Below are 24,672 nucleotides of genomic sequence, written 5' to 3'. Positions count from 1 at the left end.
ACATTCACAAAAGCCTTTTGATCGACACTCTAATGAAGTCAGTAAAACCATGAAATAATTTTTCTGCAGGTTTTAGTGTTGTCTTTGTTAGACTCACATTTTTTGTTATTTTGCTCTCTTATTGTGCATTTTGTGCCTGCTGAATTGTAGCCGTAGTGAACATGATCCCCCACTAGAGGGCGGAGCAGCGAGAAGTCGCCTCCACAGCTCTCAGAGGAGGCCCGGCCCTGCCAACTTGCCTGGCCTTGACCATGCACTTGGGAAGCCATCATTTATTTTTGGAGCCCTAGGCTTGCATGGCTGCTGTGAGACTGGCAGCGGGTGAGGAGGTGGGAGGGTAAGGAGGTGGTGGGGGGGAAGAGATGCAAGGAGAGGGGAGGGGAAGCAGGGCAACTTACGCCAGCGCCAGTGACACAAAAAGCATTGTCCTGATTTAATGGCTGTGAAGTCTTGCCTCCCCCTGGTCCAAGGAGCTGCTGATGCTTAATTAGGACGAGTGTTCACTCGAGCACACACACACACAAACACACAACAAACGCCACGCATGCACGCACACCCGAGCGCACACCTCAGCCCCAGCCTTGCCAGGATTTCTGCTGCCAGCCCGGAGCAAAGATGATTCAATCCAGCTCTGCCATCGCAGGGAGGTGATTTATGAAGACAAAGGGCCTCCTGTTGTAGCACGGCACAACATATTCACTCTTCTTCCAGTATGGAGACCATAAAATTGTCACCAAGCTTTAATGTGAAGAGTAAAACCTCTGATGAGTCATCAAGTATAAAATCAAACAGGCCCGTGGTCTATGATTCATAACTGCACGGGGACTTGTAAGCTAGTTTCTGTAATGACAGGAGGAAGGAGTAGCTTGGGAGAATTCATCCTCAAATATGTGTTTTATGTGGTCTGGTGTGACTGACTAGATTGTTGCATTAATGTATTTATGACATCTAATTTTTTACAAGGTAATTCGAAACTTTATTTTAATCAGACGACAGGATTTCAGTCATTTAAGAAAAAGGAAGCTTCATTATCTTTTACCGTGTTTAATCACACATACATGCAGTGTTTTGTATATTTATGTGGTACTTTATTCATTCACGGAAAGCCTCTGTATCTACTGAATTATTGTATAATATATTCAATGCAAAGTTTGATCTTTCAATTTTTAATCTGGCGTGTTTTGATTGAATGACCTTGTTCGTGATGTAGAATATTGATTGTCTTGTATTGATAATGTGATCCTCTGAGCAGCGCGTGGAGGAGCTGCTATAGACAGCATTAATATGGATCAGGCTGTCGGTGGTAGCGCTGTTCATTCTCTTAGTGCAGGACCCAAATGAGCACATGTCCCATTTGTACAGGTCTCTGTTTTTTAAAAAGTGATTGTGCTTCTTCTCTGTGTTTAACATAGCAGGAAGCTCAGTGTGAAGCACTGGATGAATATTTTACAGTATCTTTACACAGAGAAATAAGAATACAAGACAAACTCATGTGCGAGCCCCACACAAATATATGCCAAAGTGTTTCTTCAATGGATTTACATCCAAATGTATTAAAATTCCCTTCTCCATTATCTGAAAATGCATATTTCTTAATTATTCATCGCAAGGCATTGAAGCACCCAGGTCTTTTAAATTTTTTATTTCTGCTCAGCTTCAAACAGTAGATCTTGTAAAGGGGACCCAGTTTTGGGGTGTGGGAATTGCTGCGGGGCGAAGCTGACAGGATTTTCAGTCTCGAGGCACCTCTCACTTTTTCATTACAGCAAAGCAAAGGAACAAATCCAGGTCAATTAAAATAAGGAACAAGAGGGGTGAGAGGGGCTGGCTGGGAGCGAAGTCACCGCCGATATCTGCCACAAGAGGGCACAAGGGGCTTAGATATGTCTGGAAAAACTCAGAAAACACATCTCGGAGTGATACAGTACACCAGCTGAGGGACCGGTGACGGCCCAGATAGCATGCAGATAACCTCGGCTTCACCTTACACGTTTCATTTGGAGGTTAGCTTTAAGAAAAGGATAATATCACATCAAATGACACAATAAACACAAAAAAATATGATGTAAGAATGTGTTTCAAGTTGCAATTTGGATGCAGAGTTACAAAGCACTGCCCCATCACTTTTGGCTCCTCATAAAAGTCCGTCAGGTGTCTCCACTTGCAGGTCCTCGGCTTTAAATGTGTGTCGCCTATAAAAGCTGCTCCTTCTGTGTGTGTGTGTGTGTGTGTGTGTGTGTGTGTGTGTGTGTGTGTGTGTGTGTGTGTGTGTGTGTGTGTGTGTTGGAGCCGGAGAGCTTCCCCCTCTTCACTTTCCATGATGGTCGTTAAAAACTCTCAAAGTGACACGCCCACGTAAAAAGCATCAGTGGCTAACCTGGGGAGTGTCACATTGAATTTAATGGCCTCTTGTTCCTGCGCCGCGCCGTGCGCGGGAAATCATATCTTGATGTGAAAGGTGCTCTCCCTCGTCTGCCTCTTAATATGTTGTGACGCAAATGCATTCTCTCTTTATCTGTCTCACTTTCAGAGGAAAAGGCCCAAACTCAGGCCTGAGACTGAAAGGCTGGGATTGTATTTATGACGGTGGCCTGACTCTGCCGCTGGCTGTAGTCCAGGATGCGTGCGTGTGTGTGTGTCTGTGTGTGTGTGTTCGTGCATGCAAATGTTTGTTTGATAGATTACGTAGCTTAATATGTGTCCTCAAGTGTAGGTAAATGTGTGTGAGTGTGTGAGAGTGTGGCCTCCTCGTGACCTCCCTGATGGCCAGAGATGGGCTGAAGTCATAACTCTTCTGTCGGTCTTTACCCTTGAGCAATATCACAGGCAGCCGGAGTGCAGCAAGTCATAGCACAGAGCTTCCCTCCATGGCTGTGAGACTGAAACAACCGTACACAGTTAAAGTATTTCCAGTGTGACAGCCAAAGCATCTGAGTCCTAAATGCTGCAAAGTGGCACAAAGCTGTTGATCAGGAAAAGCTGGATTCTGCATGCTCAACATAAAGCAGTCAAATGGGCATTTTTAAAGCATAATTACAGTCTAAAACACCTTCAATAGTTTTTACTGTTACTTCTCACACCGGCATCATAGCATGCTGCAATATCCCTGCAAGACACATGAGAGGTCAGGCCATCAAAGCCAGTATGTTTTAACCTCTTTGAAGAGTTTATCCTGAAATTAAGTGCCCCAGAATTGTAGCACTGTGAACAAAAACCACGCCTGGTCCAGAAGGTCGAACTGTACCAGAATGGTGCAGTACTGGAGACTAGATGTTTACAGCTGGGATTATACACTGCCTGTCCAACAAAACAAAAGTCACCAGCAAGATTTAACTAAGCAAACAGTTAAGAGCCTTCCACTGGATTATTACTGCAGTGGTGAATGTGGTTCAGCAACTTTTTTAACTCTAGCTGATGCAGTGAGGAGCTTCTCATTTCTTAAACAACTTCATCTTGGTGAAAAATGAAAGCAACTGGACAGAAAAAATGGCGTGACATATGATGCCATAGCAAATGTGTGTCGTTCTCAGAGCTAAAGGTGGTCCAATGGCATTTTCAAGTGTGTGACTTTTTTTTTTTTTAAACACAGTGTATTTTGACCGTTCTCTTCCAGTCTCTTCCATTCTTGTCCATTTTATCAAACCGCTCTTTACCAACATCACTGCCTTCCCTGATTTCAGCAATCGGCTTGTTGAGCACAGCCTCATCCTAAAACATTGAAAGGATTTACAGAAATATCAGAAAAATATTCTTCACAAAAATGGCTGTTTGCAGTGACACCATAGAAAAATCAGTTTCAGCTCCACAAAGAACCTTTTAAGAACCATTTCTCCAAACAGTTCTAAAAAAGAAAACCCAAAGAGGCCTCGACAAACCATCAAAAATGTTTCCTTTAGGCACTATAAATGGAGTTCCAAAAAAGAGCAAATAAAGGGACCACCTTTAAGATAGTTCTTTTTGGATGCACCTGGTTTTGATAACTGTTTTAGTCATATTCAAACAAAAAAGTGAAATGTAAAAGAATTTGCAGCATTTCTGGGTCTCTTCCAGATAAATACATCTACATTTTGGGTTCTGGACAAAACAACATATTACAACATCCCAACTTGGGATTTGAGAAATTGTGATGGAAATTTTTAACTGTTTTCTGGTCAAAATGAGTAATTGATGAAAATAGATGCAGCTCTAATTATATGCTATTATCTGCCAGGAAACCAAAGAATTCTAGTGAAAATTAGGAACATTCAAAGTACATCAAGAACCATTATTTTTCTGAGAGTAATATACCAAAATTCTCATTTAAATCCATGTTAACTGATTTCTTTGTAGTCACTTGTGGTCAGAAGAAACAGCCTGTCAACATATTATTACTATTAAGACAAATAGATAGAGCTCTTTATTGTCCCGAAGGAAATTTGTTTTCAATCTAGTTGAAACAGACTGAATCAAGTGCATCAGTGCACCTGAATGAAAATGATTCGATATGACGATCCAGACAGAAGAACCTTTGAACGCCCAGTTCCTCCATGTGTATTTACACATCCAGTATATTGGACAGCATTAGTAGTGGTGTGGAGCTCCATATTTGGTCACCCGATGATTCCAAGTTGAATATTCACTCTCTTCTTAATGTTATCTGAGCTTTAGCTGCTAAATGCTCCACTACATTTTCACTAACTGCTCACTTACTTCGTCTTTCTGCTGCTTATTGCAGGAAGGTAGCTTAGTGGGCGTTCAGAGCTTTTTCACTGAAAAGAACTGCCAGCTGTTGCTAGAAACAGCTCTAACAGTGGTGGTGAGATTGAACACTCAAGTTGCGAGCTTTAAAAACCAAAAGAATGAACCGAAACATACTGAAACTCTAATAAGGGCTGAGGGGAGCGGCACAGTTCGGTGATAATTATCACTGGATTTCTTCTTAGTAGCGTTCTTCACATACACAATAATTTAATCCAAAATCTTCATGATAACAGTATTGTTTTTTTTTCCTTTGTGTGCTCCTTAAAACGTTTAAATGGGATACACCGACATCTTCACTGTTTTTTTAGTGCTTATTTTTTGAATAAGACTAACCCTGAATAACCCATTGAGGCAGAACAGGAACAGATCCCAGACAGCAGCACCCTAAAAGCCTTTGGACTGTAGTATTTGAGGGCAAAAGTTCACGTGTTGACTCCCGACTGCCTTGCAAACATTTCCACTTCCTCAACATTTCATCCAGTGACACACCAGACGCCTGTGGCCGTTAGTCTGAGAGGAAGCAACAACAAAAGACTCTTGCATTACCATTATTACCATTTTGGGCGCTTGCCAGCAACACTCCGGATTACCTTGCATGGCAGACAAATTGGCAATCGGAACACCAGTGTAATGGAGGCTAATTGCCTGAGTGCAGGGTTAGTTTGTATTTCATGCAAATCTCATGTGCATAGTACTGAGACTTGGCTGACAAACAGGACAAGCAGTAGCCATTCTGAAGCAAATTGAAAATGGCTCTTTGACACAGGCTGTTTACCTCATATTCACTAATTATTGCTCACAAGTGCTGATGAGCTCATCCTTAAATTTACTGTTTTGTGGGAACGGGTCCCAAGGCAGCCATTGATGCAATAACTTTGATACAACCTAAAATTACATGCTACCAAGAATGTGCAACAGTGGACATTTTCTTTTTTTATCCAATTATAATTAGTTTGGTAATTACCTTGGAATAAACCCAAAAATACCTCTTGATATCTTGCATCAAAAAAAACAAAAAAAAATCAGGACATTTCTTTCATTACTCCACCAAGGAACGGTGGAGTTATGTGATGATCGGCGTACGCTTGTCTGGCTGTTTGTCTGTTAGCAACATTACTCAAAAATAGAGTAACAGATTTGGATGAAATTTTCAGGCAAGGTCAGAAATGACACAATGACCAAGTGATTAGATTTTGGCAGTGATGCGGATCATAGTCTGGATCCATGGATTTGTTAAAGATTTCTGTATCATTGTGAGATAGCAGCATGGCGTTACTGTAACTATGACAAGTGAACGCTACGTCAGCTGCCTGCTGACGATCACATGATTGCTTTGATTTGATTTTGTTTGTGGGTACATCTAGCCTAGCTGCGCTAGACCCAGCTCTTAAGACGCAAGGGTCTAGGGCCGCTCGACAGGGAGGGAGGTGGGCTAAAAGGTTGTCTCTCAGCGCCGGATTGTGGCTAAGTCCCATTAGCTTCCCAACCAGCAGAGCCAACTGGTATATTAAGGATTTGCCATATCCCGTTGGCATAAGTTCAAATACGTCTTTCTTCTCAATGAAACACTTCAGTGCCGTCCTTTGTTTATCTTTCAAGTTGAATTTTAGCTTCAAATCTTTAAGGGCTGTGGCCAAAGCCGAGTCGAAAGATAACTGTTTATTGTGCGCCGGTTGTTTCTGTCAGAATCGTCGCGCCTCTGTCGTCACTTAGTTACGCCCGCCTTCTGACTCGACACTTCATGGTGATTCATCCGGCCAGTTTTAGGAGCATCCAACCTCGAGCCTTATGGAGGGTAACTAGACCCACCCTGGCAGAGAATTCAGTTTGTTGCTGTGGGTTGTCTAGCGCGGCTAGGCTAGGGTACATCTATATTTAATAGCCATATTACATCGTGCTGTGAGTTCTGCCATAGATTTTTTCAAAATTTCAGCTGTTGGAAATGATACGACTGAGCAGTTTTGGTGGAGTACTGCGCTCTCTGAGTGCTTTTCTTGTTGGAACATTCAATAATTTTTTTTTTAATCCTGTACTTTAAGCCTCTTCTTTCCTCTCTTTTTGTAGCTTTCTCATTGAACTGGTGTAATAAATAAATATTTGATCTGTGTGACTATACAAAGCCTGTCCACTCCTAAACTTGAGACTTGAATTCGGCCTATTTAGCAGCTCTTTTGTAACTTGTCTTAATAATAACCATCAATAGAGTTTGCTCCGTTGTCATTTCTACTATTGTAGATGTTCGGATTTTCATGTTTTCTGAGCATTAGGAGGACTTTGTGTCTATATTCACTGAAAGCTTTCTAAGGTTATTCTTGACCGTGAAACCATCAGACAACAAAACACCATCTTCTTCAGATCTGTTTATTGCCTGCTCTGGCGTTTTTTGGTTGTATCATATGATCTTCAACAAATACAAGACAAGTACACTACCGTCCAAAAGTTTGGGGTCACTTAGAAATATCCCTATTTTTGAAAGAAAATGAAGATAATGATTCCAATGAAGATAACATTAAATGAATCATAAATCCAGTCTAGACATTGTTAATGTGGTGAAAGACTATTCTAACAAGAAACAGGTGATTTTATAATGGAATATCTCCATAGAGGTACAGAGGAACATTTCCAGCAACCTTCACTCCTGTGTTCTAATGCTACATTGTGTTAGCTAATGGTGTTGAAAGGCTCACTGATGATTAGAAAACCCTTGTGCATTTATGTTGGCACATGAATAAAAGCGTGAATTTTCGCAGAAAACATGAAATTGCCTTGGTGATCCTAAACTTTTGTACAGTAGTGCATGTTAGCTTGTATGTCTCAACTTAATCTCAAGTTTACATCTCTGTTAAACAATCCATTCATGTCTTGTATAGTAGCCTTTTCCATCAAAACCTTTTTTATATATAAATATTTTCATACAAATTCAGAAAATGCTTTTTTCCAAATATTTTTGATAGACATGTGCCACATGTAACTCCATCCAAGTTCATTAAGACAGACTGTTGACAAAAACCACAAAATTAAAACAATTTTCCATTGTTAAGAGTAGAGATGATAGCTTGTACTCACATCCATCCAACTTATTGTGGTGTAAGTGGGTCAGGTCACGGTCAATAATACAATACGGTTAACATGAATAAGCGCGAGTGTGTTTCCAAAATAGACCCTACTGTTGTGGGACAGCTGCAAAGTCTTTTGAGGCCAAAGTTCAAGGGCTCACGTGGACCATGTTTCTGTATCACCGAAGACTTCTCCTGCTTTAATAAGTCTGTTATTGTTCGTGGCGGTAACTTGCGTGCAGCACATGCATGTATAGCGACTGCTGTGTGAGTGCAACAGCGCTGCTCTCTAGCCTCCTGAAGATAACCTAGTTACGCTCCCCTAACCTTACCATCTGCATCAAGTTGCCATGTGGAGCCAAGATAAATCACAGAAGCCTCCGTCCATGCTGGGAATAGAATTTTTCCAGATAAGAAGGTCAAGGGTGACATGTCTGGCCAAGGTTGACTGTCCCCGGGGCTAAATAAAGAGCCTAGGGGTTGCAGACCAGCACAGACCAGCACAGGCCCTCACACTCAGTTAGGATCAAAACAACCGTCAAACTTGAACTTGGATTTGGGCTCCTGAAAGACCAAGGAGGTGAAGCAGGGAATACCTTGGATCAAGACGTCAGTAATGCACAGTCACACACACTTTCTCCTGAAAAAAAACACAACTAATTAATAGATTAACTGACTTATAATCAGTGTATTTTTTTTCCCAAACTGCCTCTGTTGTGCTCTTTCTAAGGTGTTTGTTTACTCTGCTCAAAGCAAATGGGACCTCTGACCCAGACTGTGGAATGAGAGAGCAGAGCCACGGAGTTAGAGGTCACCGCCATCATTTACATCCTAAACACATGACAGGCTGTCAGGCGGAGGTTAAAGCTGGTCAAGTTCACATCCTGATACAATACGAGCGGGCTGGTTTCTTTACACATGCAAAAGCAAACACACAGTCGCAGGCAAATGCAGTGGTGGTATAATATACTGCAAGACACACGGCCTTGTTGCTGTATGTTCGCCACATTCATCACGCACAATGCTTCCATTTACTGTGTGGTGAGTCACACTGACACTGTTGAATATGTACAATAAGGAGGGAAAAAGAGAGAGAGAGGAAAAATAAGAATTACTTGAATGTTCCCAATGTGTAGTATCCTCTTCATCAACCCTGGCCGGGCCATTCATATGAAAAGAAACACACTGAATAGATTTGCATAGAAGACAGAAATTTGTCCTTGTCCAAATGAGAACACACACAGCCAAACATTTAAAAAAAAACGAGGAAAAAAAAAGCACAGATTTTCCAGTTGTCCTTGTCATCCTTTGATCCCTTGTGAAAAGGCTAGACAGTCATGCTGCAGTGATCAGTCAGGGTCAAAGTCATACTCCACTTTCCCTCCCTCCCATGTCTCCACTGTAGTGTTGTAGCTCTGGCAGCTGGTGGTGCTGTAAGACTTAAGTCTCCCCCTTTGCTTTTCTCCTACATAACAAGGCTGTCACCTATTCTATCCTCCTTTGTCCTCTCCCCTCCATCACTCACCTCCGTACGTCAACGCCGAGCCACTGCAGCATCCTCCACCAGCCCGCTATGATGGGGTGAGTGGGGACCAGTGCCCTGCACAGACAAAGCCGGACAAGGGCGGTCTTGTGAAAGAACCGTGTAAAATAAAAGCAGCTGAATGCTTCACAATAATCAGCCACTTAATTGCATTGAACCAAAACGGGAAAGAAAGACGGTTTGAGAAGGCTTTATGAGGCTGAGAGGTAAACTTAGATTCTGACACACACGTGGAAGATGAAAATGTGGATGCATCAATTCAAGTATTTTTTTTATTTTTTATTTTAAAGCACATAGTTCAATCGCATGACGTCTGCCACTAGGTCATCTGTGTGAATGGTATTAATTGGGTTCCCTGTGAGGCCACACAGCCAGCGGCTCAGTTATGATTCCAGTGGGTAAATATTTGCCTGTGCTAACCCTCACTAGGTGCCATAATGATTCTTTGTGTGTTGCACAGAGTACAATGCATTTCTGTGTACATATCACTCAGTGCCTATGTCTGCCTGTGTGTTTGTGCGTCTGTGTTGCAGCTCAATCCCCCCCCCCAACATTCCCTCCCTACAGCTGCAGCTCGGCAGAGTTTGATCAATAACGCGTCCTTCATTCTCAAGTCAGGCCTGACCTTGGCAGCCTTTTGTCTCCTTCCAGGGGCCAGAGTGCGCATGTACAGGTTGGAAAACAAGGCTCTCAAAAATCCACCCTTGGAAGGAAAAGAATTCCCCTCGCTCGCTCCACACTACAGCATTCTCATTAAGAACCTAATGAATCATATATTTATAGCATTCTTATCTTAGCGTAATGAGGTGATGCCACTTTTGAACTCATTTGCTAAATTACCACGGGCCACACTGAAATGGAATAAACTTCCAATTCCTTGCATATGCAGCCGCATTGATTTTCACAGGGCAGCGACACCAGAGCCAAACCAACCCCGACTGAACAAAGACCATCTATGCTGAGCCGCAGATGACAAAAGGTGGGCTGTGGAGACATTTAAAAGCACTAAAACATGGAAGAGTGCTGCAGGGGGCAGTGGGAGTTGATCTGACAGATCTGTTTACATGTTAATGCAGCCTGACATAGCCTGCAGGTGGCACTATTATAGATTACTCCTGACACACTCTTTGTTATTCAGTGATACATATTTGCATGGGCAGCAAGTAAAAAAGAGTCCTTGCTCAGGTAGATATTGAATCTGTCCATAATGGTGCATTAAAATGAGCAACAAGTTGCTTTTGTATGCTTGGGTGCTCAATTAGATGGTTACATTCAAGTAGAGTCATTGAACAGAGATGTAGAAATACAGTTAGTGACATCAATTTAGAAACGAGAACGCCAGAGATAAACACTAAATGTGGATCGAAAAGGAGCTTTCCTAACTTTCCGTGAACTGCTTAATTTAAAATTATAAAACCAGCAATTGTGAGATTGTCACACGTAATGATGAGTACATTTGTACACGAGCCATTCAGTAATGGGTTTCTGCAGGCCAGTCGCATCAAGATCAATTACAAAAATTAGCACATTAGGACTGACAAATCACAATATTATGTTCTAATCCTTTTGAAGCCTTGTGGGAAAACAGTGGTAGATTTGAACATCTTTGCTTGCTCCAGGGATAAACTGTGAGTGAGTGATTTAGCTTAAAAAAAACATCTTTATTCTGCTTCCACAAAGCCACCAGCACTGGGGAAGCCTGACAGACAAGCACTAAATCACAGGAATTACATCAAGATTTTGCCAAATGATTCCTGTTTAAATGATGTGAAGATAAACTCCATGTTTATGGTGAATTCTTTGTTTTTTATTGCTTCGCCACAGGTTAGATTGGACTTTATATTTTTCAGTGAGCAGATAGTAACTCCAAAACGTAAAAACAATGGTCACCAAGTCAGACTTAAATCAAAAATCAGAATTTATTAACTTATTCCACTTATACAAAACAAACATTCTGCAGAACTTCAGGCTTTACAGAACCAAAAACTTATGACGGTTGTCCTCTGAAACAGGAATCGCTAAAAAATAAAAATGGAAACACAAAACGACCTTCACTACACTTTCCTCTTCTGGGTGCTGATGTAAAGAACTGTAGGAGGGAGAGAGAAAAAATAGAAGTTATACATAATAGCGTGATAATGCATGAAATATACATTTTCAGCTTTTAATATGAATAAACTCTCCCTGAGGCAACTCACTGCAGTGATAAATTACTGTGGAAAATGCAATATATCGGTTCTTAAATATCGAGGGAATCTAGTATTACGTGTTTAATAAATATGAGAGCAAAGAATTACAGTCAAAGTGAGAACATAGAAATTGAATAATCCCTGTACATGTTTGGCCTGAGATAGAGATTTTATTTTGGGCGGCTCAAACAAACATAGTTGATCCCAGCACAGAAGGAAAAGGTCTGCTGCAATCGTGCATTCATGTGAGACCGACGGTTGGCTTGTGAATGTTCCTTACAACAGCTGACTCCTGACGCTTAATGCTATTTGAAGTCACCCCACCCTTCACTTCCCATGGCTGACCACAAACAAATCCTCTTTGGGAGACACTGACCCACTGAAGCACACTTCTCCCACTTAAGTCACATTTCTATTCTTTAAGATCAACTGAAGAATTGTTCTGTGCTGGTCTTTACTGGGGAGACATGTATGGCTGCAGGACGGATTGAAAAGCAGACGGATAAATAGTTTTTTCTGATCTTTACTCTACCTTAAATCTACATTCATCAACATGCTCTGTTTTGACTAAAATAGCACTATCTCGGGACTGTAAGCCCTTTGATCGCACTGAAACTCCACTGGCCTGCGTGACTCACATTCAAGATTGAATCATACAGTAGATACAGTACCTGCCTCGTGTCTGGAAAATGTAGACAGACAGAGGAAGCTGCAGACTACAGTTCAATAAAGCAAAGGTTCCAACGGTTATGGAGAATATAGAACAGATTCAGCTGCATGTAATCGCAAGATCCTCTGACTGAGCTGATACTCACAAATACTCATATTTAAAGGGACGCTCCCGTGATTAAAAGTGATCTCTCTAGAGTATAGAATCACTAGATTGTCGTCATATTGACTCAATTACTACTGCAGATGAAGTTTCCCTAATCTATAGCATCTATGCCGAATAACATGTAGAGTATTCATATATAAATTCCAATGTGTCCTTGTCACAAAGAACCGGTAAACAAATATTTAATATATATTTAATTTATTTATCATGATCAATTCATTGTGTACTTTGTTCAGTCAAAATTAACAAATGGCCACCAAAATTGACTTTAGTTCTAACTGAAGTTTCTATGCAATGCTGTCTTCTTGCCGTGATCACTACTTGCATTAATCTTCCAGCAATACTTTCAAGAATGCGAGAGCTCTTTTGACTTGAAAACATGTCGGCATGTTACAGCAGACACAGCCCAGGTGTGAAATAATAAAATGAATACGTTCTGTTTGGTTGAATGTGTGTCAGGGTCCTGGTGTTGTTCATGCTGACCCACTGGAGCACTTTAATGACATGTAAAAATGTCTGCTGGTGCAAAGAATGTAGCAGTGTTAACAGCCTAAGCCAGGACATAGTTGAAGCAGCATGCCACCATGATAAATAGTGTTTGGCCATAGATGCCATAACTTTAACAGTAAATCATAACCAGACTAAATAAAATACCAAGCAGCATTCCAACATTCCACTAGTGTCATCGTCTTTATCTGACAGACCACGGCTTCCTCTCTTATGAAGAACATAATCCTTCAGAGCAAATTACTTTTCTTAGTCACCTGGCGATTCTATACACTATAGATTAGAGAGTATATAGAGTTCCTTACCCGGTTCATACTTTAAGTTGTAGTCAAACCTGATTTTGAATTGTGCTTGCCATCTCCAACTCTCCAGTTATGGATTAGAAATTTGAAATAATGTCAATAATCTAAACAATGAGGTGAAGCCCTATAAAAGTCAATATAGTCCTGAGTAGTTCCCCCTTGTCAGTCACATAAGATTAGTTTCTTCCACTAGATAATCCCTCCAAAGGCTTACACAAGAAATGTTGTAATATTTCTGCAATTTATGAACCCAATGATCCCCTTTGTGTTTGCGCCAAAATGTAAAGTCAACGATGCATTTTCGTTCTAGGTGTGAAAACATGAATATAAACAGAAGAATCTTACCATTGTTTCCTCTTAGAAAGGCATCCCCATACTTGTTCTTCAGCTGTCCATTGACATACTCCTCTGTCTGCTCAATGGCGATGTTCATGTAACCATCCAAACAGGCCAGAACACCTGCAGACACACAAACGCGTTCAGTGCTTTGTGTTAAACTCTTCACTTGTTGATTGGCTTTAGGGAAACAAATGGACACATGGTGACATGCCGGCTGCATTACCTCTGTAATCCACACCAGAGTTCAGTTTGACCACCACAGGTCTCCCAATGATCTGCTTCAGAAAGTCGCTCGGGGTCTGCTTTCTCAGACTCATCTTGACTGTGATCTGAAAGGATTAATGAACAGCAGATGTTACAGGCACAGTGTACATTAAACAGCTACATTAGCACCACACTAGCTAACTTTCTCAAGCGCAACGGCGCCAATTCGATCAACCAAACAGTATGATTTAATTTGTTTGTATTCAGTGTCGGAATGATTCTGATTAGTCAAAAACCTAATATTTAACACCATTGTCCGGATTGGTAGCGTTAGCTGCTAGCTAATTGGTGTAGCTAACCTGCTAATTGCTAACTCCTCAATCACTCTGTTTGCGCTTAATGGCCGGGGAAGGTTAGTATTTTTTTAAGTGCGTTGTATATATTTTGTCATATCAAAACAGACAAGCGCTACAACGCACGGAAAACTCTTTTAATTTAGTTACCAGCAGCTAAATGTTTGCTAGCATTTCACTCACCAGACGGACGTTCTCCAAACGGTTATGTTTAGCATGGACGGCGAATTGACCAATCAGAGGCGAGCACTGTACGGAACCTGCGTGAGGACAAACAACGAAAAAGGCGCAGCGGTGCCGAGTGTGTGAAGAGACAACCGCACAAACTCCAGACACCACATTGGTCAAAGAGAAGCGAAGACACTGCAGGTATGTTGTGGTTTGAGAGCATGACATTTAGCTTGTCTAGGACTCATTTGCAGTCTGTCTGGTTTCTTCGCCTTGTATCTAATGCATCCTGTACCTTTTTTTCCGTTCTTTTTTTTCTTTTTTTGCTGCGATGGAGAAATGTTGCGGTGCATGCAAGAAGATACGACCATATTAAGTTGAATATGTGTATTTTCAAATACGATTACTAAACGTAGTCTTATCCCAGCTCAAAATGGACATATCTTTAATAAAAATTTACTATAACGTACCGTTCCTGTTTGTGTTTTGTTAACTGGATATGTGTTTTTCATATATTTGATGCTTTGTATTCACATAGCTTGCAATCTAGATTGAGATATCATGACCACAGAAAGATCATCAGAACAGTATTAGAAAAATACCTAGAATCACTACCTGAAACGGAAGTAAGATGGTCCTTTTTTAACGCTAAAACCAAAATAATAACGAAAGCTAATAATTATCAGGTAATCTGGATGAAAGGTTACTAATGATAATACTGATAATTAACACTGTATTGTCTTGGTGAAATGAGGAAGAAAAACCATCAGTGTTCATTCTATAAATGTTTTCTACTGTTAAAATAATGCACAATCTCATGTATGTATGTATGTATGTATGTATGTATGTATGATTGAGGTAAATGAGCAATCAAATTTTTAAAATAAAAGTTTTGTGGAGAGTTGGTGGAAGTTTATGCAATATTTTTTTCTCAGCCCTTTTGTACCTAAGCATCTCAGTAATTCCTGGAAATCCCTGATCCTCACAGATGTACTTATACAGAATATCATACTGTACTTTTTTTCCCTACAGTACAGTTTCCATCATTGCAAACTTCCACTGTATAATATTGAACTATGGCTGCTGCTGGACAGTGGAGCTGGTGACCAGATGTACAGCACTGGTTTAATGTCTGACCTGCTAAGAGGGAAGCAACATTCGAATCTTTTTGTAAGCACAAAACAGAAATTAACATAAAATTAAAAGGCAACTGTTTTGATAATTAATTTGTCCTTGTCAGTTTCCATTAAAAAAATAGTGCTTGTTCTAGTGAAGAGCTTCTTGCTTTTCATTGACAGATATGATAGTAAACTGAATGTTTTAAGGTTTTTATGTTACCTAAATGAACCAAGCAATATGAAGACAACAGCTTAGGTTGAGGGATTATAACAAACATTTTCACCATTTTCTGATATTTTTAGACAAATCAACTGGAGACTTACGGACAGTAATTTGTTTTTCTTAAGAAAGAGGAATGAAATATACTAATGATGTCAATACAACTTACATTTTTACACGAGAACTACTAAAAATTCCAACATGTTTGCAATTTTGATAGATCTGTCCTGACATGAAAATTAAATGCTTTAATATCTACGTGTAATAATTTATTTCGGTTCGCATCCCGGCCTTCCTGGGATCTTTCTGCATGGAGTTTGCATGTTCTCCCTGTGCATGTGTGGGTTTTCTTTGGGTACTCTGACTTCCTCCCACAGTCCAAAAGCATGCTGAGGTTAATTGGTAACTCTAAATTGTCTGTAGGTGGTGGTGACCTGTCCAGGTGTCTCCTGCCTTCACCCTAAGTCAGCTGGGATAGACTCCAGCCCTCAGTGACCCTAATGAGGACTAAGCGGTGTATAGCTAATGGATGGATGGATGGAATAATTTATTTCATAGAAGCCTGATATTTCACCCCGGAAAGTTTAATCACTTCAACATAAATCATTATTACATTGCAGATACTTACAATCTTTATGATCTTTTACAGACTGGTACCTGAAAATGACTTTAGCGACCTTATATCTCTTTAGATTACATATTTCACAACAACCTTTATAGAATTCCTCTTTTTTCATGATGTCTTCTTTGAAATGTCCAAAAAATGTTGTGCAAAAATGAATGAGATGCATTATCTGGACTATGATTCTTATTTTTTGTATTGTAACTGAAATTAAGCATTCCAAAGGTTCCAGATCTTTTCTTTTTATTATTATTTTTTTATCGTGCCGTGGGTAGGTTGTGTTGTGAAGGATAAGAGAAAGTCTACCATCTGATAAAACTCAGGTTGTTGGGTGCATGACCCAAACAGTGCACAGCTTGGGAGGTACATGAAAAATGGTGTAGTGGGGGAGAAATAGGGATGAAATGGTGAGGTGAAAGATAGAAGAGGATAGAGGGCGGGAGGATGTGCCAGTACGTGTTAGCAGAGACAGAGAGGTTGAGAGAAAGCGAGAGAGAGAGAGGCAGAGAGACGGCGAGAGAGAGGGGGATTGTGAGAGGTGGAATCATAAAGTACTTCTTGTGTGTCTAGACAGGTTGCTTGTTAGCAGGGCATGGCTAGCCCTGTGGAGGCTAGAGGTTAATTTGGTATCTGCTGCTGTGTTAAACTAAGGTCAGTACTACAAGTCCTTAAGTCATAAACAAGAGTGGTTAAGAGCCATGTATACACCTAGGCACCGGTTAATGAATATTCAATGAAGTTTTTTTTCTCCCCTTGTCCCCTGTTCCTTTTGTCGTTGCACGCTTTGAAGAAAATTTTTGGAAAGAAAAAAAAAACACCCCGTTTAATCCCCGTGGCCTTCAAAAATGACCTCTGTGCACTTACATTTACTTATCCTTTGTTATCATAACACACGGCCTTAGTTGTAATAGAAACTATTACTATTTGAAACGTGGCATGCTCATTATGCACTTCTGCCCATGAAGGCACCGAATGTTACTACCCATAATTTGATTCCTTAATACAATAAAACCGATGATGTAATAATAACGTGATCCTTTTTTTTTTCTTCTTTTTTTTCAGGTCATAAAGTTTGCGGTTAAAGTAAAACGCAGACTTTCGGTCAAGGCTGCATCCTCACTGGCATTTGATGCAGACGTTTTAATATGCAGCTTTTGTGCCTGGCAGAAAATATGCTTGACCTGAGCTCTTATAGACAAACCATGGCATCCACAGCCCCTGACATTAGTGTGTTTTGCTTGTAACTGGCAGAAAATTCACCAGCGATGGATGATAAGTCAGCTGAAATAGAGGTTAATTGTAAACATTGACACCGTGGTCTAAAATCATGGTCAAAATTGCATCCTATTGCACCACTTATTACATGTCAATGGTGGCCACACATTCTGCTGCCTATACATTATTTAAAATTAAAGTGCGTAGGAGTTTAAAATGCCAAGGTTTTTACATCCTCTGTAATAGCAGGTGAATACAGAAGCATTAGCAGGCTTTGTTTTTGCTTCTAGTTTCTAACCAAATTTATGGTTGACAGTTAGCATTTAAAGCATATTAATTAATGTCATAATGAATCGACTGTACAAACTCATTAGTGTCATGATTTGTAAGGAGTCTCTTTTTTGTTAGATTCAGATGAGCTTACATTTTTCAGATGTGTTCAGGCAGCAGACTTTCACGTGAACAATGCGTAAATATTTATATTTCTATTTAACATAGAAATCCCACAATGTACTATTATTTGGCCTTGCAGTTCCCCTCAGCTTTATGGTGCATTTGTGTGTCTTTCAGCTCATTGTTTTGGTTTTGTTGTCTACATTTATTGTTTTGCTTCTGCTCACATTATTAGTGTTTCTACGAGAAGCAGACAACTGTTTTCAAGTCGGGGGGGGAAAAAAACTCTAAAAACCCACCTTACGGCTGCCTGTGACGAGTTCCTGAACACGGAACATTATCAGCTTAAGAGCCAGATAGTTGCATTGAAATAGTGTGAAAGTGTAATTGAATTTACCAGGTGGGCACAAACACAACTGTAAATGAGTGTTCCATAACTAATTGTTTGCTGGTGAGTCACACCATATTAATTTATGATAAAAGGTGATGTGTCAGTGTCGTGTTTACAGCTTGTTTTTGTGGTCTCCAAATAGCCAAACAAACATGTGCTCTATGTTTAATGCTCACTATAGCTCTTGAGAATGTTTCAGATATACAGGTATTTTATATGTTTCTCTTTACCCTTAGATGCACAAGTGATTGGACCCAACTCTTTTCCATAAATGGATCATAAATGAGAATCGGTATAAGAATCAGTGTTTTTTTGTTGTTTTGTTTTTTTTAAACCATTTTTTTTCATTCTGGTTAAGAATAATAATTTGTGTTTCTGTTTGTATTATATTTTGGTCCACACAGGAATGATTTCATGTTTGAAATATGTTTATTTTTCACTTTATAACAGATTTTGAACATTTTCATCATTGAAAAAGAAGAATATTACACAGAACAGCAATAGAAGAATGTCAACATCCATTTTGTTGACATTTTTCCACTCTTTTCCTCTGACTGTTGCTGCTCTCCATCCCTCCAAGTTTGTGCACTGCATCATCTCTTGTTTGATATCAGTGGTAAAGAGGTTTGGGTAGTAATACAAATGTTTCAGTGTCTTTAAAAATATGAAAGGTAACCTAAAAATTTAAATGGAATGACATCAAAAACATGTTTTTTTTCAGGAATAGCTGGAACAATATGAAATGATACAAACTTTCTATTACAAAGATATTGCAAGAAAATGAATTCACTGGGTCATTTTTGGCCCACCTGTACATCTAAGGGTTAAATAGCCAGCAGTTTAAAGTAGTAGTAATACTTGCAGGAGAAGCAGGAGGTGTATGGGTAATAACAGTGTTTACGTTAGGTTTTTAATTCGCATAAAAATCAGCCCGTTACCTATTTGTAGCCTCACTCTTTATCTATGAACCAGCTCAATGAGACCACATTCTAATACCTCATTTGAAAAACACACCCAGCATTAATGTCTGGACAAACAGTGAGTGATTTTTCTTCAAAAACGCTCTGACCGTCCGGTGTAAGAGTGGTCAGCCAGAAAGCATCACAGCAGTGCTGTCAATTGACAGACAAATCCCGTCTCCATCTCCAGACCCCTTAACCCCGAGGGACGGGCTAGTGAAATAGAAAGATTATGGTGACAGGAGATGCTATTGTAGGTGGGAAATGGGGGACTGGACCAAAGCAGGCAGGGGCTCGAGGTGAGTGGGAATAAGGAGGAGGGGGCACATCCCTCTTGTATCCTAAAGCAATATGCAGGATGGGGGTAGAGGTGGGGGATGGCGGTGCAGGATGGGGAGAAAGTCTAGACTGCATTGACCCTTCTGAAGCCAGGTTTTCTCTTCAGGTCAAGCTTGATATGGAGAAGATAATGGAAAAGCTTGGGGGAGTTTTCAAATAAAAAAACAGATTGGTAGACTGAGTATCCCTGTTCCTGCTTCAGTGTAATCCCTAACTGTATGGAGGTAATAGCTTGGAAGTGATGGGAGACCTGTCTTCCATCACAAGGGGCCAGAAGCCTCAGTTCCGTAGCTTGATGCTTGAATCTGTTGCTTTTGTAGCAACAACGGTTGTTTTAAATGGCTGACTTGTTCAGACCTCTTGTGACTCTTTCACTGCCTGGCCTTAACTGTTCGGCAGCAGCAGCACTTGCCAAACAGGTATTCAGAGCTTCAGATCCGCTATATATCCTCTGTAAGAGTTCTGAATCCTTTAATCATAGCAGGTAAATGCCAAACAATGAAAATTTGTCTGCTTTGGTAAAACGCCCACAGAGTGCAACGAGTGTCCCAGCGCGTTGGATTTTTGCTCCTTATTATTTCCATGCCAATGACACTTTGCTCAACTTCCACTTAATGACTCAGCTGTGAGCGCTGACAGTTGACAGTGGCTGGCTGGCCTGAGGGCCCCACGCCGGGAGAAGGGGGTGGCGCGAGGCAGACTAGGTGGGATGTAATCACTCCCTGTAATTTGGAGGAAATCCACTGAGCTGCTCACAGTCAAGATGAAAGCCCTCCTCTTGTTCCGTCTCTCCACAGCCATCAAGCTCTGCTGCTTGCAAAAGTCTGAAAAGAGAGCTTCAGAGAACCAATTCTGCCCGGTTGGCGTCCCTCAGGGGTTAGTCCTGAGACCATCTCAAATCAGCTACAGCCCTGGAGCCATGTTCTTTCCCTAAGGAGTGGCACTGCAGCCAGACAGTCAGACTGCCCATCCTGTGCTGTTCGTCCCAGGCGCAGCCAGCCAGCACACAACTCTCCTGAGATCCTCCTTAGTGGAAAGAGAGCTCAGTGGAGCTTATGCTGTGGGCTCTGCTTGTATCTGGCTGCCTGTCTGTCTTTCTGTCTGACACTCTCCCGTGTCACCTTATCCTCTCCTGTTTCTCTTTAATATCTCAATCGAGGCGAGGAGGGAATTCATTTTAAGGCTCTGCATCCAGCATTCTGTTTTTTTTTTTTTTGTCACATCAGGAAAGGAAAGGAAGATTTTTTTTTTTTTTTACAAAACTCAAACTGAACAACAATGTAACAAACCTCCGTGGGTAAGTCTGAAAAAAAATCATTCTGCCATACAATAACTAATAATTACATTTTGTTAAGCTCAGTGTACTTTATCGTCTAAATGACAGTCAGCTTCACAGGAAAATTTGACTCAAGCCATGAGCAGATTGCCCGTTTTGATCACATTGCCACACAATGCTATCCTACCAAGTTGTCAAAGGGACACTGTAGTGGTTTTGCTTGATAGATGGTGAATGGTGCTTATACAAGGAGCCACTCCAGTGCGCCCATAAATATGCATCGTGACATTTGGAACAAAGCCGCTCGTCCTCTCTTTCCTGATGAGCTCTGCCTGCATACTATAACATATTGCCATACTGTCACACCTTGTGTTTCATAGCCAATCTCTCTGTTCATCAACTTGGCAGATAACCTCTAGATGCTGACAAATGATATGGGGGATGGCATTAGGGCTCTATTGTATGCAAAACCAGGAGGCGATTTTCCAACGCTGATGCTTATACAAGTAATTAATGATTAATCCTATTATTTAATCATGTATATAATGTATGGCTATATAAATAATTAAAGCAAAGGTCAAACGTTGAATGCTGGTGAACTTGCTTTTCCAATAGTTTGGGAAAAGTCAATTGGATTTTCCTGTTGACGAACAACAGGTTAAAGGTGAGGACGTGTTTTCACATTCGGAGACCTCAGTGAGGCAAGTGCAGAAGAATGCTCCCTGTACTAACTGTAGCATTAAGAACATAGCTGGCCTGTTTCTCCAAACACCTCATTGCTTTAGAAAGGAATAAATATCCAAGACAGCCAGAAGCAGTTCCTTTCAAATCCCACACACACGCATATCTCTCTCTCCTCCATGTCTCTCCCTCTCTCTCTCCCTCTCTCTCTGTCATTTGACCAGCAGTGCTTCCTGCCACTGAGGACCTGTGACTCAACAGCCAGAATACAGCAATGTTCTTTTGCCCACCCTCTTGAATATTCATAGAAATAAGAGGACTGAAGCTCAGACCCATCCATCTTGCATGCATCCACATTTATATATATATAAAAACAGGAAGCCTGTGTGTGTGTGTGTGTGTGTGTGTGTGTGTGTGTGTGTGTGTGTGTGTGTGTGTGTGTGTGTGTGTGTGTGTGTGTGTGTGTGTGTGTGTGTGAGTGTTTGGGGGGTTTACAAGCTCGATATCTAAACGGGTGCTGAGGGAGAGGGGGCGTGGGGGGCTGTTTTACACTAATTTCTTTATCCCTTTCACAGGAGTGCCATGTTACAAGAGAATTCCTGAGGCGAGCCAATGGCCCGATAAATCTGCCGGAGCCTCTCTCTCAATTTGTCTCCGTGGAATGTCAGCTGGCAAGTGCCCAGACACTGAGAACCTCTTTTCACAATGCGCCAATCTAACAGACGAGATCCCATGTTGGAGCTACAGTACAAGGACTGGCATGGATAAATTGCCACGTGCCTTATCTATGTCTCTTTATGTCTAACTGTCTGAGGTCTTGCTCCTTCCATCCATGGCCTCCAAAGGCCACTTCCTCGCAGGCCTGACAGTGAACCTAAATGGCTGAGTGGGTGACGTTGACAAAATGCAGGTGTCACAAAAGAGGAACCTGTGATATGACACAGATGCTGTGTCAACCCGGCTTACTCCATATGACCCGCAGTGTGAACAGAAATTGTTCTGTTTGGTGTCGTTCATCACTGTGTGGCGCAGTCTCCCACATAGCTCGGTCCAGGTGGCGGAATGGCAGAGTGGGAGAACAGACCATGTTTGTGTGAAGATGCAACAACTATCTCTCTCTTTTTCTTTCTCTCTCATTCCCTGCCTTCCTCCCTCCCCTCCGTCCCTTCCTCCCCCCCCCTTCCCCTCTCCCTCTCCCTCTCCCTGTTCAAGCAGACTGCTGTAGCACTCTTTGTACTCTATTTAAAGGTTGTAGGTTAGCAAACAACAAGATGCCTTCCCACCTGTACCCCTAAGTGAGTCATGAATGAATTCATCCGCTTATTTATGTACAGTATTTGCAGTAAAAAATAATACATGCATACATGCAGATAGACTGGAATAAAGGCTTGTTGCTTATTAATAATTTAAATAAAGTTTTTAGAGCTGGTTGGGTTATTGCTGAAATTAGATTCAATGAAAATGTCTGAGTGACTTACAGAATGGTAGCATATTTTATGGCACATAAAAAATGTGGTTATGTCTGAAAAAACTGTATAATTGCCCCTTTCAGGTATTCTGGAAAATATCCTTCGGTTACATTAGATGACCGTGTATATGTGTTAAAATAAATTGTAGCGATCGGAGTAAATTAAAAGATCTTTTTTTTTGTTTAACGAAATAAAAATCCCAAATGAATGCCACCCTATCCTCTACAGCTCTGAAATTTCGACACAGCCAACCACACAAGCGTATTTAAGGGGGTTCATGTTACTGCATGACAGTTGGCATGACTGTAAAAAAAAGGCATGTGCCAAGTGGAGCTGCCAGTGCTCAGCATGGCTGGTTTTAATATTTTAATGTGTTTCATTACAACATTATGGGCCAGATAGCCTTTCTGACGTCCAGACAATTGTCTGCAAATGAACAAGATTACATGACAAGCCCTGAATGACAGAGCTACCCACTGCTGCCTACCCTCGCCACTTATCTGATGGTAGCCTAGCAACAGATCCCTGACCTGGCTTTGACCTCCACCCGATAAGGTCAACACCTGAAGGCTCTCCCATTGGAAGGCTGGCGGAGAGAGAGGTGGAGCTTGGGGATGTGGGGAAACAAAGGACTCACAGAGCAAGGGCAGCCTCCTCTGCATATAGTTGCGTGCTCCCTGCTGACAAAAAAAAGAAAAAAAAAACACTCATACAAAAGCGTGCCAGACCTCTTCGCTAGGGTTCATTATACCTGTGTGTGTTTGAGTGTGTGTGTGTGTGTGTGTGTGTGTGTGTGTGTGTGTGTGTGTGTGTGTGTGTGTGTGTGTGTGTGTGTGTGTGTGTGTGTGAGTATTTATGTGTAATGAACAAATAAAAGCAACGGCCGGTACAGTATCCATCCCTTCAGCAAATTTAGACAGCAGTGCCTTATTGTTCAAAGGGTCAAAAATGTTTTCCCCCTCAACACAGCATCAATGAGAGGAAACACAGCAGCTGTAACTGATCATAATGAAAACTATTGTGGTGACAAATAGAAGGGACACATTGTGAAGGAGGTGCTGAACGTGAAATTAATCGACCAGAGCAGCCTACCCTGATAGACGTCCCCCCTTCTCTATCGTTTGTGTGCATGCACACATACAAACCTCAGTTGGTTTAACAGCAGTGATATGGAAGTTAATCCAAATTGTGATAGTGGCAATATCCTATTAGACCATGGCAATAAAATCAAGCTGAGACTGGTAACACATTACAGATATCAGAACATGTTCAGCACGCTCCATTACAATATGAAGTGACATTAATCAGCGGGGGTCCTCTTACACATACATAGAGGCATAAAACAAACATGCAAATCATACACACAGATGAGCACGAGACTGAAGCGCGCCTCCAAAGAAATAAATTTAAATCTTGTTTTTATTGGTGAAAAAAAAAATACTCGCCTTTTGCTAGATCAATTAAGATATATTGTGAAAAAGAAAGATAGTCAAGCAGCCAAGAGCCGAGAGGTAGACGAGTGAAAACCATTTCATAACACTTTTTGTAATTATTTTTGCTCGCCCAGCTCCGGGAATAAAAAAAGTGATTTAGAGGCAGGTGGCAGATAGTCTTACTGTAATTCTGCTCGCAAACTGCTTGAGATGATAAAAGAGCACATTGTTTTTAAGAACCGTGTTTGCAAGGGGGTGTTAGCAATCGGCTCGACGAATCCTTTTTTGTTTTTAGTGCGTTTTTTTTTTTGTTTTTTTTG

General features: G+C 41.0%; 1 protein-coding gene and 1 long non-coding RNA gene across 2 annotated transcripts; one reads left to right on the top strand and one right to left on the bottom strand.

The window, feature by feature from the left end:
* Positions 1-11,239: 11,239 nt before the first annotated feature.
* Positions 11,240-14,348, bottom strand: lsm6 (LSM6 homolog, U6 small nuclear RNA and mRNA degradation associated). The gene is made up of 4 exons (XM_022194394.2): positions 14,252-14,348; positions 13,735-13,840; positions 13,518-13,631; positions 11,240-11,428 (listed from the first exon to the last, which is right to left on the bottom strand). Exons 2-4 carry the CDS (start codon positions 13,826-13,828, stop codon positions 11,394-11,396), a joined length of 243 nt encoding a protein of 80 aa, XP_022050086.1. The 5' UTR covers positions 13,829-13,840; positions 14,252-14,348; the 3' UTR covers positions 11,240-11,393.
* On the top strand, positions 14,340-23,132 carry LOC127533336 (uncharacterized). Its single transcript, XR_007941050.1, has 2 exons — positions 14,340-14,437; positions 22,026-23,132. It is a non-coding gene; the product is annotated as an uncharacterized LOC127533336 (long non-coding RNA).
* Positions 23,133-24,672: the final 1,540 nt, after the last annotated feature.

Source organism: Acanthochromis polyacanthus, chromosome 3, assembly GCF_021347895.1.
Source record: "Acanthochromis polyacanthus isolate Apoly-LR-REF ecotype Palm Island chromosome 3, KAUST_Apoly_ChrSc, whole genome shotgun sequence".
NCBI lineage: Eukaryota > Metazoa > Chordata > Actinopteri > Pomacentridae > Acanthochromis > Acanthochromis polyacanthus.
Note: the sequence above shows the minus strand (reverse complement) of the source record. Positions and strands in the feature narration are given on the sequence as shown.

Excerpts from the sequence above, each read along its gene's own strand:
- lsm6 (XM_022194394.2), bottom strand. The coding sequence starts at position 13,828 with ATGAGTCTGAGAAAGCAGACCCCGAGCGACTTTCTGAAGCAGATCATT. Across the intron at positions 13,632-13,734 it reads CTCTGGTGTGGATTACAGAG|GTGTTCTGGCCTGTTTGGAT; the intron begins GTAATGCAGCCG and ends GTGTGTCTGCAG. Across the intron at positions 11,429-13,517 it reads CTTTCTAAGAGGAAACAATG|TTCTTTACATCAGCACCCAG; the intron begins GTAAGATTCTTC and ends TCCCTCCTACAG.